At 43.0% G+C, this 17,938-nt stretch overlaps 1 protein-coding gene across 2 annotated transcripts in view; it reads right to left on the reverse strand.

Annotated features, from left to right (window-relative positions):
- CFAP92 (cilia and flagella associated protein 92 (putative)) overlaps positions 1-17,938 on the reverse strand; it is a 292,821-nt gene that overhangs the window by 113,244 nt on the left and 161,639 nt on the right. For both annotated transcript variants that reach the window (XM_069206631.1, XM_069206632.1), the window contains exons 7-8: positions 7,748-7,917; positions 7,404-7,535 (exon numbers count right to left, since the gene is read on the reverse strand). In XM_069206631.1, coding sequence (XP_069062732.1) covers positions 7,404-7,535; positions 7,748-7,917 — 302 coding nt within the window. The remainder of the gene's footprint in view (positions 1-7,403; positions 7,536-7,747; positions 7,918-17,938) is intronic.

The raw sequence follows: 17,938 nt of genomic DNA on the forward strand, positions 1-17,938 counted from the left end.
GCACAGCTGGATAGGGTGGTAGCACCTGCTGGTCAGTTGGTAGTTCAGGAAACCTCCTCCTATAATCCATTGCAACATAGCTTGCAAATCCTGGACCAAAGAGACCGGTAACTGTACTTCCTCCTGTTGTTGCTGAGATTGATAATGGTGGTCGTAATACCTTTTTGGCAGAAGAGCATAGTATTGCAGATAATATTGTTCCTCTTCCTCATCAATATAATCATCTTCTTGGCATTCAACCAATAATTCATGAGGATTGTGTGCCTGCCCAAATGCTCCATCCTCATCTGTCTCTTCCATATCAAACTGATGGGATGGAGAAAAAAGTAAAACCTTCCTGGGAGATGTTAGCGCTGGAGTCAATGTCCTTGTAGCCATCTTTATTATCATCCTCAACGGTTCTGTTGACATCACTGTGGCATTGATGCAATGACTGTTTCATTATCAACTGTGTCTTTTTTGGTGCTGCCATCAACGGTGGAGTCATCGACTGTGCTGTTGTCGATGGCGTAGTCGTTGAAGGGACCTTTGATAATGGGTGAATCCTCATCGACGATATGGGAGCATCGACAGCTGTTGTCATCATTGTTCCTGCCACCAATGGTCTCGTCGTTGTCCTCGACAAGAGGGCCATCAAAGGTGATGTCATCTGTAGAGTTTCTGAAGCAGTCTTTTGTTTTGCCATGGATGATTCTGCAGGTTTTTGAGACGGGGTAGTGGGCTGAGAGGAGGCCTTTTCTGTGGACATGAAGTCTTTCCTCCTTTTTCAGAGGATCTTTATAGTGTGATTTCAAGCCCTTTCTGCTCTCATCAGATGTCTCCTGCTCAGAGAATCTTACCCTTTTTCGTGACCTCTCGGAAGTGTTACTGTCCTCCTCAGAAGTAGTAGCTTTCTGGGTTTTAGACTTCTGCAGCCACAGAAGTAGCCTCTCCTCTCTGTCCTTCAAGGTAATTGTACAGAAAGTTCTACAGTTCTACAGATCTACAATCCTTTACCTGGTGGTTGGGGTAGTGGCAATAAAGGTATTCTTTATGTGGTCCTCCACATTAAGTTGTTTTCTTCCACAGGACTTGCAGTATCGGAAGAGACTCTTTTTGGAAGTATCAGACATTTTCAGAGGAAGTCTTTAGGCTTAAGTAAGGAAAAACTGAGCAGAGCTCAGGGACACTGCCTTCACACAAAAATCAGAGGGATGCAGCCTCTCTTGAGTGTGTTCTAGAGAGGACATTTAACCTGATTGTTCATAGTTCAAGTGTGGTCCTTTTTTTAAAAGGACATAGATAAATCATTAAAGACACTGTTCATTGCCATTAAAGCCTATGGTAATGATGCATACTGCTATGTTATGGTACAGTGGGACTCCCACTTCGGCAACGGGGAATGATTCAAGCATGTGAATCTATGAAAGACCCAATACTGGAGAACTACCAAACATCTGCACCCTAACTGTCTGAAAACTTCTTGAAGTCTTAAGGAGGGCTGTCAGAGTGGCACCCTGCCCCCAAATTCTGCAGGAGGGCATCATCTGTATGATGCTAAAGCAGGGTAGGGACTCCTCAGATTCCTCCTCCTACAGACTGTTGACCATGATCAATTCAGACACGAAGGTTTTGTTTAATATTCTAGCAAGGAGACTGAAATCAGTGGTGAGGCTATTGATGCACAGGGACCAATGTGGCTTTATACCTTAACATAGTAGAGCAATGAACTTATGCAGATTGTCCCATGAGCTCTGCTCGCTACTGCACTGAAGTGTAGAGACTGTCTTGGTGTAAGTAGACCTCACAAAGACCTTAGACACCCTTCATTGGTCATACCTGCTAGAGGTTGTGAGATGGATGGGCTTTAGATAGTTTTTTTGCAAATGGGTCAAATTGCTGTATATGGTTCCTAGGGCTAGGGTCAGGAGTGGAAGGATCATATCTGAGGCTTGAAGCAGGGTCTCAGGCAGGGGTGCCCACTCCCACCACTGCTCTTCACTTTAGCACTGGAACCATTAGTGATTAACCTCTGGAGGGTGCCAAGGGACTGGGGGTAGGAGTAAAGGACTCCACACATGTGATCTTCATGTATGCAGATAATGCTTTGCTCTACTTTACACAGCCATGAGACTCTGTTTGAGGCTACTGGCCAATCTAGTTGGCTTTGGTAACACTGCAGGACTGAAAAAATAAAACAACTTTGTTGTTTCCACTGGGGACTTTGGCATGATGTCCTGCAAACCACCTGCCCATTCTCTGACTAAAATGGGAGGTGGACAAATTTAGGCATTTGAGAATAATGGTGATGGCAACCTGAGAAGCAGTATAGATATCATGTGGGAAGGATGTTATAGGGGCTGCAGTCATCCATCTGGTTCTGGAATACGTTGACACTGTCCACAATGGGTAAAGTTGCTGTCACTACGATGGTGTTCCTACCCAGATGTCTTTACACTGTGAAGAACTCTTTATGCCCCATAACACAGGAAACATTAAAAAACGCTTCTTGAACCGCTTCCCCAATCGGAGCCTCTTCAGACGGTTCTCAAATTGGGAGCTGGCAGACATTTAGGGCCTCATTCTGAGGCTGGCGGGCAACGCCAAATGGCCGCTCCGCGGTCGAAAGACCGCGGAGGCCATTCTGGTTTTCCCGCTGGGCTGGCGGGCGACCGCCAGAAGGCCGCCCGCCAGCCCAGCGGGAAACCCCTTCCCACGAGGAAGCCGGCTCCGAATGGAGCCGGCGGAGTGGGAAGGTGCGACGGGTGCAGTTGCACCCGTCGCGAATTTCAGTGTCTGCACAGCAGACACTGAAATTCAAAGTGGGGCCCTCTTACGGGGGCCCCTGCAGTGCCCATGCCATTGGCATGGGCACTGCAGGGGCCCCCAGGGGCCCCACGACACCCCATACCGCCATCCTGTTCCTGGCGGGCGAACCGCCAGGAACAGGATGGCGGTATGGGGTGTCGGAATCCCCATGGCGGCGCAGCAAGCTGCGCCGCCATGGAGGATTCCGTCGGGCAGCGGAAAACCGGCGGGAGACCGCCGGTTTTCCTCTTCTGACCGCGGCCAAACCGCCGCGGTCAGAATGCACTGCAGGGCACCGCCAGCCTGTTGGCGGTGCTCCCGCCGACCCCGGCGTTTTGGTTGTATAAGGCCCTCAACGCAGAGAGAGTTAGGAAGGAGCTGACTCCTCGGTCAGAGTCTGGTGATGATATAGGGGAAGAACTCACAGATGGCTTTTGGCAGAAGACGTGCTTTTATAAAGGGGGTCTCCTGTAAAGTAAGATTTAAACTAATACATTTTAATTATGTGCATTGTACCTACCCTACCCTGATTAAACTGAGCAGAATCTATTCAGGTCGATCAGCAGCTTGCCAGCATGTGGGGTGGAGCGAGACGCTTTTGAGCACCTTGAATGGTACTATGACAAGAATTTGGCATATTGCCAGGAGGTGGAAACTGGACTGTGAGGAGCGGCGAGGACTGCCTTGGATCTCTCTCTCTATTGTGTCTGAAGGGTATAATAGCATAACAAAAAAATAGTAAAAACAAAATAAAGTTCTCCACTCTGCACTTAATAAAAAGGTGTGTGGCCTTAGGCTGGCTGGGAAAGGGAAGACAAGTGGTGACTCTCTGGGTTAGAAATACAACAGAATAAGTACTGACACACATTAGGATGTCCTAAAGAGATGATAAGGTAACTGAGGATTTAGCTCTTTGGGAGGACACATTGACAGCATTTGAATGGGTGTGATTTTTGAAAGAACGGGCACGCACGAAATCACAGATCTCAGAGGTTAGTACTTGAGGGTACTCGTAGTGGAAAGGGAAAGTTAGCCTACTGTGAGGTGAAAGGCAGCAAATTTGGGGACCTGGTACATCCACAGACAAACGAAAGAATGGAAACGGTACTAGATGGCTGAGAAGGGATTGTAGAAGCAATATGTTAGGTGGTGGGGGAAGGAACGTAATCTGGCAGTGATATTTATGGAATGCATAACACGAAGTATGGGAAGTGGGTGACAATGTGATACAAAGATACTGTCATGTATTTGTTTTTTTACATGCAGAACAGAAAAAATAATACACAACTATTTTTTAAATAATCCTCTAGAGTATTGCGGTTGAGATATCATCAAAAACAGAACACATTCTCAGGGCGGCTCGTGCTATTTTAAAATGGTGAGTGTAAAAGTTGTAGATGAGATAAAATGGGGGTTTAGGAGGCTTCTCCCCCAAGAAAATGCTGAAAAAAGGAATTGCAAATGGTGAATTTTAGAGGAAATTTGAGAAAGCAACAGGCATTTACAATTACACGTTTCCTTGCAAAGGTGCATCTGTGATAAAACAAAAAAAACTACCAACAGAGAGGAGCACGGCGCACAAGCCACAGAGCAAAAGTCTGCCTACAATCAGATTATGTAATGCAAAGCGAAGGGTGCGCCCCATTACACCCCCCACTAGAGTCTGGGCAATGAAACAAATCATAAGATAGAAAATTGACTCTCGAGGGATCAATCAATAGATATCATTTGGACCAATAAAACATGAATTATTATTGTCCTAATATATATAATTTCTTTTATTATTTCAATGTACACTCTATGCAGTATTAGCCACTTTCCACCCTGGAAACACCTCTGGGACAATTACCTAAACATCTCATATAGGGCCAGAAGTATCAAAAAAGCCTTTTGCGATTCGGAAATAGCGATTTTTAAGAAATCGCTATTTCTGAGTCGCAAAATGCTATGTATCATATTTGCGATTCGGTAATAGCGATTTCTTAAAAATCGCAAATGCTATTACCGAATCGCAAATTGGGATACAGCCCCCATTCGCACCTTTGGGCCTGTTGGCCCATATTTGCGATTTTTTTGCATTTCCCAAATTCCGAATTCCTACCTGGAATTCGCAATTTGGGAAATGCAAACTCCAGGGTGCTGGGAGCCTAAGGCCCCCTCAGCTGCACCCCAAAACTATTTTGGAAGACATGTAAGGTGCACACATGCCAAAAGGGCATGTGTGCGTTACATGTCAATTTTAAAAATGCATTTTTAATGCATTTTTTAAATTTGCACATGGATACCACCAAGTTCAACTTGGTGGTAATAGCGATTCCTTAATGCCCAATTTGCATTAAAGAACTGCTTCATACATGTGCTTAAGAAATCGCAAATAAGGATTCCTTATTTGCGATTTCTTATTTAGAGAATCGCAAGTTGCGATTCTCTAAGGGCCAGATGTAACAAAAAAGGCATTTGCGATTCGGAAATAGCGATTTTTAAGAAAACGTTATTTCTGATTCGCAAAATGCAATGTATCATATTTGCGATTTGGTAATAGCGATTTCTTAAAAATTGCAAATGCTATTACCGAATCGCAAATTGCGACACAGAACCCATTCACACCTATGGGCCTGTAGGCCCATATTTGCAATTTTTTTGCATTTCCCAAATTGCGAATTCCTAACTGGAATTCACAATTTAGGAAATGCAAAAACCCAGGGTGCTGGGGGCCTAAAGCCCCCTCTGCTGCACCCCCAAAAAATATTTCTGGATATATAAGGCGCACACATGCCAAAGGGGCATGTGTGCATTACATGTCAATTTTAAAAATGCATTTTTAATGCATTTTTAAAATTTGCACATGGTTACCACCAAGTTAAACTTGGTGGTAATAGCGATTCCTTAATGCCCCTTTTGCATTAAGGAATTGCTTGTTACATGTGGTTTAGAAATCTCAAATAAGGATTCCTTATTTGCCATTTCTTATTTAGAGAATCACAATTTGCGATTCTCTAAACAGGCTTGCAAATTTAAGGAATCGCTATTTTAGCGATTCCTTAAATTTGCGTTATGAATTCCTTTCATAAATACTGAAAGGCATTTTTGCATTCGCAAACAGGCATTTGCACCGTTTGCGAATGCAAAAAGGCTTGATACATCTGGCCCTAAATGAGGTCACAAATAAGGATTCCTTATTTGCGATGCCGCATTTAGAGAACCGCAAATTGCGATTCTCTGCATGGGGTCGCAATTTTAAGGAATCGTTATTTTAGCGATTCCTTAAAATTACACTGCGAATGCCTTTCTTACATTCAGAAAGGTGATTTTGCATTCGCAAACGGCCGAATTTTGCAATTCGCACCGTTTGCGAATGCAAAATTCTTTGATACATCTGGCCCATAGTCTCTAAAACCATTATATGCAGTACATCGCCCTTATGTGTTACTTGTTAGATGGCTGTAACCCACCTTCATTTCAAACAATACTAGTCCGATTTATCAGATTACGGGATTACGGTACATTACCTTTAATCAAGCTATCACTCTGCGCTGCCCAAATTTTTACAATGGTAATTTTTTAATAAAGCAAGAGCATGGAAGCAATAAATGCAATTGGTAACAGTACATAAAAAGGAAATAAGTATTTTTTAGGGTACAGCTAAAAAAACGTCCTGCCTTAATTGTGTTTTTTTGACTTCTACAGAACTGCCTTTGAATGTCTTTAACATTATTGGCTTGGATCAATTTTTTGAACCTCACTACGAAAGATACATTTTGCTTATTTTGAATACGAATAGCAACAGAGGGTCAGTCCCTACCATTGATGACATTCTTTTTGATTTTAGCAAGATTTTGTCGCAGTTTACTTTAAAATAGTTAAGCACGCACAACACTGTCATGCCTAGAGACCACCTGTTTTTGCAGTTATCAGCTAAAACAATGTACTTCTTGGGCTTTTGGGAGAGGTCGTAATGGAATTAACAGAAAACACATAATGCAGCATTAAAATCTGCGAACGGTCTGTCAACAAGGACGCCATAATAAAATAAAAGTCGGACATTTATTTCGCAGAGTCAGGCTAGTCCGAAGAAACACACCTTCTTGACGTTAATCCAATAGTTTTTATTTACATTAGCTGGAGTGTTCTCTGCACCAGGACATTGCAAATTACTAAAGCAAAGTCTACCTAATGCATCCATGCAGGAAAGAAAGCGCACACACACACTTTACACCGCTGCGCCTCCTGCAGCAAAAAAGAGCTACTACACTCACTCTTGAGAGTGATGCAATATAGCTGTTTAGAACAATACATAACACTGACGTCGCCAGCTGCACATGTTTGGTAAAAGGAAGAGAGGAGACATGATAACAAAATAGAGGCCTCCGTTTATGACCCTGCTCAAAGCTGATTGCACCGTGAGCGCGAAGGTGATATCAGAATGGAGTCCATTGCTATGAAAGTTTTTCTGCCCTCTCTTGAGCATCATGTAAGTGGGAATTATGAATTAAAGAGAATACAAGAAAGTATGCCCTTACTAAACAGATGTACTAAACGATTAAATTGTTCATTCTTTGGAACTCATGTTTCTTTCAATTGCTATTAAAAGGATACATGTTAAAGAATTTCAGTACCTGCAAGCAGAGGTAGAAGATCCAGTTGCATTGTGAAGTGGTATTTCATCTCAGGTACATGTGCACTTTTTGCATTCTTTTTATCTCCTTTTGGAGGACTTTTACTCTTGACAGCTGAGCTTTTTCCTCTTCCTAGGAAAAAAGGCAATTTCCTTAAAAGAAGCCTACCGTTTCTTGCTACTTAAATCGAAGGATCATACAAAATAAAATAAAAATATGCACTAGAAAAAGACTTATCAACACAAAGTCTTAACATGAACAGGCGTGATTTTCGACTTACTCAAGGAAAAACATGTTTATTTGTAAACCATTTAACAGCCACAATCTTAGTTTCAAAAACGTACCACGTGGTGTCAAAGAGGGGACTTTCTGAGTTTCAGTTTTTGTCATAATTGGCTTTTCTTTATTTGCAGATCCTTCCAAATGTGTTTTATCAGATTTATGTTTCAAATCAGATGTTTTTTCTCTTGAAGGAAGAGGTAAACTTGGTAAATTACCAATGAAATCTGCAGATCTGTTTAAAAAATATAAAGATGTGTTTCTACAAATATATTACATTTAAAACACTATTTGCATTGACAACAATTGATACATTACTACATCTACAGTAAGCAAAAACATTCAAAGTTGGATCAAGCAAACCAGAAATTCTCACTGTTTAATTCATGTCCAAAATGTTTGTGAGTTTGTGACATTCTGATTTACTTTACTGTCATCCTACAGGTAACTACGACTACATAATGATAATATACATAATTATGTAGTCAGACATGTCTTGATTGTCGTGGATCCATTTTAGTTTGCTTGAGCATAGGAGTTAAGCTTAGGTTCGGCTTGCTCTGTTTTATTATTCATTTTAGCTGTACTTGCAGTTCTTGCATTTTATAAGAAATGTTTTTATTTTATAATCAGTTGCCATTCCATGAAAGCGTCATTATCAGTAACGTATGTTTTCGTTTGTCATGATGTCCCTTTGCTTCACATTAGACAAGAATAGAATGTAACATGTCAGACATTTTGTTATGATTTTGCCGATACAAGTTTGCACACAACATTTAACACTTAGGTACACACCCACATCAGGATGTCTGCATGGACAATAACATGGGCCTTATAAAAATACTCTATTATACCAAGGTCATTAGAAGGGGTTCCACCCAGGATACTCCCTCTGAACTGCACTTCACTTTGCAGCAGACCTCAGCCTTTGTGTCTCTATGAAGCCTGATTTGGAGACTGGAGGCCGACCTTGTTCTAAGGTAATGGGGGTTGGGGCGCTTCTCATGGACATGGCTTGGGCAGATTAGGTTTATCATGCTTTGCTCTATTTAGGATAGACAATACGCTTTAGCAAGAAATTTGCATATTCATGTTTTTGCAAAATGTTGGGATTGTTAATATTCACATCGCTTATTTTCACAATCCTGATTTTGTCTGCTGTCATTATCCTAATCATTGCAGCTCATGCATTTTATCATAGATTGCAGTCTTTTCAATAAATCCATTGAAAACTCTCCTGCATCTTCTTTCTTGCCTGTCTGTGCGTAAGCGACTCACTTCTAATGAGAGAAAAGGATAAGACTTGTTGCATCACTATTTACTTGAGAGGATTTCAGAGTCCATGCGCTGGGCTGCCAGAAACCACCTTCACTGTTTAAGTTTGGGTGAGGTGCTGCTAGACATAGCAGACATGCAGTTACATCACATTTGAATTTTAGATATAATCTACCTCATAAAAAATTTGGTTGGAAACCTCCTCAGTTATGTTACTAGATGGTCCTCCATTCCCAATGTGGTGATTCATGATATGCATTGACACTCACGCCATTGCTCCCAAATATTTGTGAATTTTTTCAGGCATCTTCTACTTTGATGTGTCATCTTTTCAGACACCATGCACCAATCCACACTGTGGCATCAGTCCTTAAAGTCTGGCTGTTGTGCTTGTCCCCACCCAGCCACTTACAGTTTGGTATGTGCACAACAACTTTGCACTTTTGTGTATGGCGAGATTTGCCATATATGTGTTTTCCCAAAGTAGCTTTCTCTGCAGGCAGTTCTATCTCATATAAAGACAGTCACCTTTGTACCCACATCTGAGTCATAGGTCAGACCTAGTGTATACATAGTTTTCCAGTTGAGTGCATAGTATATTCGATGCAGCAGTTTGTGGTGGACCAGATAAAACCTGCCTTTATCATAACTTCTCTAGGTGCCCACATCGCCTTCTCCGATTATGTATCGTCGTAGGCTACCAAGATATCTCACCTATCCGTCTCTTATCTGTCCCATACAGTTGGGGGTTTTATAACAAGCACAGAAAATTCATACAGCATCAATGGCTCCCACTTTGCGAGACATTGATTGCAAAATACTTCCTGGATCATGGCATGATTCAGCCGTCATGGATATCAATTAAGTCTCAGTAAAAATAAAGACCAAGATACCAGAAGAGAATCATACTAGGCAACTCAACCAGATTCAAACCACACACAGTTCCTCTAAATAATACTACTGCCACCAGTGATTCCTTTCTAAACCACAGAGATGACAGCACATCTTATAATGTATGATTCTCTCACTACAGACCCTTGCAACACAGGACTCTCGTTAGGCTCTCTAATGTAGCTTGTCTAGAGATGACAGCAGATTCAGTGGCCAATGGATTTGTCTGATGAAAACCAGGGTGGAAATGCATGTGGAAAGATTTTTTTCAGGTCGCATTTTGCACCTACTGCAAGCATATCAAAATGCACAGAAATAATCCTGTCTGCGACGCAGGGATCCTTGCACCATAGTGCAAAGGTGCTTGCACCTGCGCTAGGCAACCCATTTTGCACTTACGCAGAGGGAGAGGACAGAAGTGTGCTGCATCTTGTAGATACAGCACATTTCTGCCCTTTCCCGGTGGTGCAGGGCAGTGCACCAAGGTCACTTGCAGGACTGCCCTGGCTTGCAAATAAAACCCTAGTTCTTTAGTTGTGCCACTGATATGTGCCTGTCAACAGTTTCACCTGTATGTCTTGCTATATGTCTTCTGAAAGGGTTTGGTCCTTTCCACTATCACATAGAGTTGCTTTTTATGTGCTAAGAAAAGCATATGAAAACCAAATATGATATTGAATAGAAGGTGTACAGGTTGCCGAAGTCGCCATTGTACATAGCTAGTAAAATGGTCCTTTTTTCAAAATAATTGTGTTACATAAATTCTTAGACTTCGTGAATATATTCTCAGTATTTAATAAATGATTTTTTTTTATACATTAGAAAGTATCTTCTTAGCTGATCTACGTAGGCAAATAGAGAAATGTTGAGAGGAAATATTAACATTACCATATAACAAAAGGTGTTATTGGATCCAAGATCACTATGCCCATTTCTGGTTTGATCCCAACAAAGCAACCAAACAGAAAGGTATATATGCACTGGCTATCCTAGCTTGTGGGAGATTCTTGACTCATCTTTCATGGCTTGGTGGTTAATCAAAACTCCAAACCCACTTGCACTAAGCTCATTTTGAGAAACAAAAGGTTGGCAGTGGTCATTGAGTGTCTGTGCATGTCCGGAGAATGCAGTACATGACTGCGCCTGGCAACAAGACTATGGGCCTCATTATGACCCTGGCGGACAGTGCAAATAGGGCGGTAAGAACGCTAACAGGCTGGCGGTCATTACCGCCCCATTATGACATTGGCAGTTTGGCATATGCCAAACCGCCAATGTCCCGCACCGTCCGCCACGGCAGTAATGACCACCAGACTGGAAACAAGGGTCTCCAGCCCGGCGGCCGTCACTACTCTACCGCCCGTATCAGGACCCCGCATACTGCCATGGATTTCGTTGGGTTTACAACTGCCACAAAATCCATGCAGGTATGCACCATCAGTGCTAGGGAATTCGTTCCCTGGCACTGATTGGGGTCTTCCCTTCCCCCTCCCCTGAGTCCTCCCCCAACACCCACAACCCCCTACCACCCACCAAAGGTAGTAGGACCCCCTCCACACCCCCACCCAGAATTGAAACCCCCACACATACCCCCCACACTCCCCTACATGCAAGCTCACACTACTCACACACATACACGTGCACATACATGCACACATGCACACATACATACAAGTTACATTTCCACCACACACATTACACCCCCGCATGCATACACGCGCTCACACTACCCCTCTACACACTCACCCGCACACCCCCATGCACGCACACAACACACAATACCCCCCTCTCCCCTAACGGACAATCACCTTACCTGTTCCGGTGATCCTCCGGGAGAGAACGGGATCCATGGGGGCTGCTCTGCTGCCAGCACCCCGTCACCAGACTACCGCCAAGCCGAACACTGGGTCGTATTACGGTGGGCGGTGTTCTGATGAAGTAGCGGTGATGGTGGAGCAGCCTCCACTTCACCGCCAACTGCCAGTATGGCTGCTGGTGGCTCTCCATTCAAAAAAGGGCAGAGGGTCACTAGCAGTCATAATATGGTTGGCGGAAGACCGCCAACACTGGTGGTCTTCGGCCTGGCAGAACCACAGCGGTCTTAAGAAAAGACCGCTGAGGATGAAATGAGGGCCTATGTTTCTCATGAATCTTGAACTCTCACACTTTGTGGAATGGTGGTCCCTCTTTTGAGAAGTATTTTGAATATTAGGTTGTGTTGGAGTAACCAAAAAACTATTTGAAAATTAATCCTCATTTATCTTAACAGAGCACCTTGGATTTTGTATCTTCTTGCTTGTTCAGATAGTATATAATTGTCATACTATCTGTTTTATGCAGAGGAGACCCCTGTTTGCTTACTAGTAGAAAAGACTTCAGTACCTGGTGAACCACCCTCAACTTCAACATGTTGGCATTATACTGTTTCCCACATGGAGACCATATGCCTTGAGGTATAAGACTGTCCATTTGTGTGTTCCATTTGTGTGCCCATTTGTGCAGCCATCTATTATCACAGTCTGTGTGTAGAATGGGAAGAAGGGGTACCTAAGATAATAGGCCCTTCATTTTCGATCACCTTCTCAAGGAGTAAAGAGCATGGGACAACACTTGCACAATGACTTCTTTTCATTTGGTTCAAGACACAGCTTGAAAAACAAGCCTAGATGGTTTTGATCAACCAATCCCACAAGTACAGGTAAACAAAAACCCCTTTTCTGTAGAGGAAAACTTTCCCTTCTTCTTCTGAATCTCACTAGCTTGATATCCAAAAAGAAATGAGTCACTGAATGGTGACCCTATCATTTTCTGCTGGGCTTGAGGGGACAATGACTACAACCTGAGCCATGAAAAACACCTCATACAAAGACATATGATGCCCCCTTCTTGGACTGAGTGACTCTGAAGATTGAGTCCGCTGTGAGATCGATTCTAGGTCTGCCTCCCTGTGCCTCTTACAGGAACATCCAGATAGTCATCTTGCTCTAGCTGCAATGACGTTCAGCCTACATGCAATGATGTTGGAGGCTGTTGAAGTTTCTTGAGTCAAACTTGGTGCTAGCAGTGTGTGAGAATAATATTTTCTGTTGAACACATCTGTAACAACTAGCAGTAAAGGAGAAGGTGTTATCCTCTTCCAAGACTTCTTAATGGAAGGAGGCACAGTTCTCGCCAAAGAGGGTGAGACTATGAGACATGAGGATGTTGACAAATTCCACACTCTATCCTGACATCTCAGACTCTCTCGATGTTGAAGCATGTATATGCCTCAAGTTAAATGTTTTGACATTTGAGGGACCTTCTGCTGAGCACCACAATGGGGTTCAGGAGTGCTAGATATGTTGAAATTGTGGCGGCTTCCTACCGAAACAGAAATGGACAAAGCAGGTGACGAACTGCGCCCAATTCCGCTCTTGGAGCCCTGAGGTGAACGCTTCCTCGTATCTGTCAGCCTTTTATGCAACATCTTTTAACAAGTCTCAAAGTGCTTGATCGAGTGAGATTTAGAAGGCAAAATATGCACACATCATGATCATCACTCCTCATAATTTTTCCTTGTGAGGCTGGGCATTTATCAAAACGAGCCAAAAACAACCAGGAGGTCACTAAGAAAAATCTAAAAAAATAAACCTTTTTTCAGAAAAATGTGTTAAACAAAGATTATGTAATTTGATTTGTTAACATAGTATATCAGCCTTTGGACCAGATACCTCATCAAAGACACTTAGTCCAAAATTAAAAATAACATAGAAAACATTCTATGTTACTTTTGGGCCAAATGTTTTTTTCATAACAAATTTTATTGAGTTTTGACAGATATCCATGTTCCAATGGGCTGGCAAATGAACAAAGGATGATAATGTCAACATATCCATAAACATTAAAAAGAACTTGCACATCTGACCCCATCCACTCCCCACTAATGCGGTAGAATGACACATAGCATCCACCTTAATTCGAGCATATGCCCCGTGCCCCCACACCTCTACCCCCTCCTTCAGCCATCTGAATTTCCTCATCCATCAATGATCTCAAGAGTCAACCAGTTTCTAAAACAATGCCTATATAATCCACCCAACACCACCTCTAAATCCATGCAGTGATCCATCCCCTTTTTTCCAGGCTGCGAGGAAAGGGTAGCCTCAGCCTTACATGCCATAGCTATATCCCACTTCACCAAGGCCAATCTTAAAAACAAAAGTGAACGTTTATATCTGTTACCCCCTAGACCATCTGTGACATGAAGGAAGATCAATTGCGAGTCCAGTGGCATTGACCCCATCGAGACATGACATCACTCTGTGCCAGAACAGGTTTAGCACAGAGCAGCCCCACACAGCATGTAGGAATGTACCTTCTTCTGTGCAGCAACGGAGGAAAGCTGGGAAGGCAATCACCCCCGCCACAGGCAGTGACGTGTGTAGTATGCCCTGTGGAGAGTTTTAAGTTGTATTAGATGGAGGCGGGCAGATGTAGCAGCCTCCTGGGCGCTCCCAAGGCCTCAGTCTAAACTTCCTTCTCCAGAAATCCAATATATGCTTCCCACACCCCCTTTGACCAAATGTTTTGATGATGTATCTGGTCCAATAGATGATAAACTGTCAGAGTCACCAGATCCTCGGGGTCTGTGCACATTCCCAACACTTCCACCACAAGACAGCTCCAATACTCTGATTAGATTTATCATAGAGTCTAAGAGAGTCCAAGTGGGGAAAAGGGGATTAGGAAGGGAACAGCTGGGAAGGAGACCTGTAGGAAGCAAAAGTTAAAACACACAGTATCAAAATTACATCACCAGAAATCAGTACTAGGTAATGACTCTAAGCATTGTCATTCTGAAAACATGAACAACCTAAACATAGACTTAAAATGACTAGGCTTCAAGATGACTGGATACCTGTGAGGGAATCAAGAAATGGTTAAATGAAGCTTTCAAATTCAAGTACTTTCCTTTGCATATGAATCAGGAAACAATCTAAATAATTTCTAAAACCATCATATGAATCATTTTTTGAGATAACATTTTAGGAACACACCATATTACATCTAGAACTCTGGCCTTTTTGTTTTCTCAAATTGTCGGAACATGAATTTGCGCACTTTGCAGATTTTCACATAGATAGTAAACACCATAGAAGGATTGTGCACCATGAATAACATCACGTAGATTCAAGGAATAAATCATGCGACGTGTCAACTCGAAAACTTCCAAGTAAATGCCTTAGAATGGAAGCGCACAATGAATAACATGAATTAAGCACGATAAAAGAATTGCGCGTCTTGCCGATTCGAATGCCACCATGTAACTGCCAAGGAATGGTAGCGCACAATGAATAACATGAATTAAACATGAGGAAAGAATCGCGCGTCTTGCCGATTCGAATGCCACCATGTAACTGCCAAGGAATGGTAGTGTACAATGAATAACATGAATTAAGCACGAGGAAAGAATTGCGCGTCTTGCCGATTCGAATGCCACCATGTAACTGCCAAGGAATGGTAGCGTACAATGAATAACATGAATTAAACACGAGGAAAGAATTGCGCGTCTTGCGGATTCGAATACCACCATGTAACTGCCCAGGATTGGTAGTGCCCAATGCATATCAAGGGTTAAATCACAAGAACATGAATCGCGCGTCTTGCAGATTCGAATGCCACCATGTAACTGTCAAGGAATGGTAGCGCACAATGAATATCAAGGGTTAAATCTCAAGAACATGAATTGAGCGTCTTGCCGATTCGAATTTCAGCATGCAAATGCCACGAAACGCCCAAGCGCACATTCACACGTGCAAGAGTTAAATGGTTTATCATGCAAGAATTAGGCCCAAGAACTCGAGCGTCCTCGATAACGGGGTCGGGGGCCCAGCCCAACCTCCGTCTTACCGCCCTGATTAAGGATCACCAATGTAAATGAAGGGCAGAGGCCTGGAAGATCAAAGTAGGCCACCAGAACAGGAGCTCAGGAAGTTGCTGCTGCTCTGCACCGGGACCTCTGAATAGTGAGCACATGGAGCTGGGCTGGCTCCCTTATATAGAGTCTTGGCCCAGCCCACAAACCACACCCAGGCATGCTGCAGGGAAAGCTTCTAGAAGGCCTTGGAAGGGGACCACACCCTGACACAGTCTGGAAACCTGCAGCAGTACATAGCATGTGAACAGTATTTATATGCATGCTGAACATAAGTCTCTAAGATTAAACTCTGCAATGCAAAAGGTTAAACAACGTCATATCATCACAATGCATAAATTATGTTAGCTTGAAACTGTTGGGTTTTTGCATTCTTGTCGCCCGTAGAGCGCGCACTGCCCTGATGCTGACAGTACTCCCCTCTCCCAGACGCGCTCTAGGGCCTGGTTTGTCTGGATTGAGACAATGAAAACGCCTCACAAGTACTGGAACATGGATATCAGATGTGGAAACCCATGAGTTACTTTCAGGGCCATAACCTTTCCATGAGATTAAGTACCATAGGTTACGCCCTCTCAGTTTAGAATCCAACACTTTCTTGACTTCGTATTCTTCTTCTCCCTGTACGAGAACTGGAGCTGGATGAGGGCGGACCTTCTGGACTGCTTTTCTCAAGAGGGAAGTATGGAATACTGGATGAATCCATAATGATCTTGGCAATTGCAGTTTATAGGTCACAGGATTGATTTGTTGAAGGACAGTGTAAGGACCTATGAATTTGGGGTTAAACATGTACTTCTTTTTGAAGTCTATATATTTTGTGGAAAGCCACACTTTATCACCTGGTTGATACTGCGGTCCCTCACAATGTTTCTTGTCATAATGCTTTTTGTATTTTTGTTTGGCCTTTTCTAAATGCTGTTGAATCAATTTCTGGGTTTGATGCAAATGTTGAATGGTTTCTGACACAGCTGGAGTACGAGAACTTTCTTGAGGGATTGTGATGGGCAAGTTGTCAGGATGATAGCCAAACCAACCAAAAAAAGGTGTAACGCCAGTAGAAGTGTGGAATGAGTTGTTGTAGGCTAACTCAGCTAACCAGAGCATTGATGTCCAAGAATAAAGTGCTTTTTCAGCATAAGCATGTAGGTATTGCTTCAAAGTCTGATTTAATCTCTCCGTTTGACCATCTGTTTGAGGATGGTGGCTAGTAGGTAGTGTAGATGTCACTTGGAGTGTTTTACACCATGTCTTCCAGAAATTGGAGGCAAATTGCGACCCCCGATCGGAGAGGATCATTTTTGGCAGTCCATGATAACGAACCACTCTATTCAGTACAATAGTTGCCAGTCGCCAGTTCACTGGAGGTGGGCAATTTCTTACAGGCAATGAAATGTCCATATTTCGTGAGACTATCTACTACCACCAGAATTACTGAATGATGTTGAACCACTGGCAGACCGATAATAAAGTCTAAAGAAATGTGTTCCCACGGACGACTTGGGGTTGGGAGTGGATGCAACATCCCTTTCGGTTTTGAATGACTTGTTTTAGTACGAGCACAGACTTTGCAGTTGTTTTCCATTGCTTTTACATCTTTTGTGAGGGTAGGCCACCAAAAATAGCGTTGGATTAATTCAAGAGTTTTAGGAGTACCTGGGTGACCTGCCGTAGGTATAACATGAAACCAATGAAACACTATCTTGCGAAGTTTGGTAGTGGGCACGAACAAACGAGCGTCATGAAAAGGTAGTCCTTGCTTGATTGACCTTTTGGGATCTGCTTGGGCCCATGTCTGCCATTTCTCAACAGTGAAAGAATTGCGGATGTCTTCAAAGAAATCTTCAGTCTTTATGATACATAGGACTTTGTCGGGAGCAATGATAGCTCTGGAGGTTTGAACTGCAGGCAACGTGGTACACTCTTGGCGGGACAAGGCGTCAGCTTTGCGATTATCTTTACTAGGCCGGAAGGTTACCACAAAATCAAATTCGGCAAAAAACAACATCCAGCATAATTGCCGAGGAGTCAAAAGTCTGGCGGAACTCATGAATTGAAGATTACGATGATCAGTGTATACCGTGACAGTGTATTTGGCACCCAACAAATGATGTCTCCATTCTTTTAAGGCATCACGAATCGCCAGAAGCTCTTTTTCAGCAATGACATAGTTCTG

The sequence above is a fragment of the Pleurodeles waltl genome, chromosome 9, assembly GCF_031143425.1.
Source record: "Pleurodeles waltl isolate 20211129_DDA chromosome 9, aPleWal1.hap1.20221129, whole genome shotgun sequence".
NCBI lineage: Eukaryota > Metazoa > Chordata > Amphibia > Caudata > Salamandridae > Pleurodeles > Pleurodeles waltl.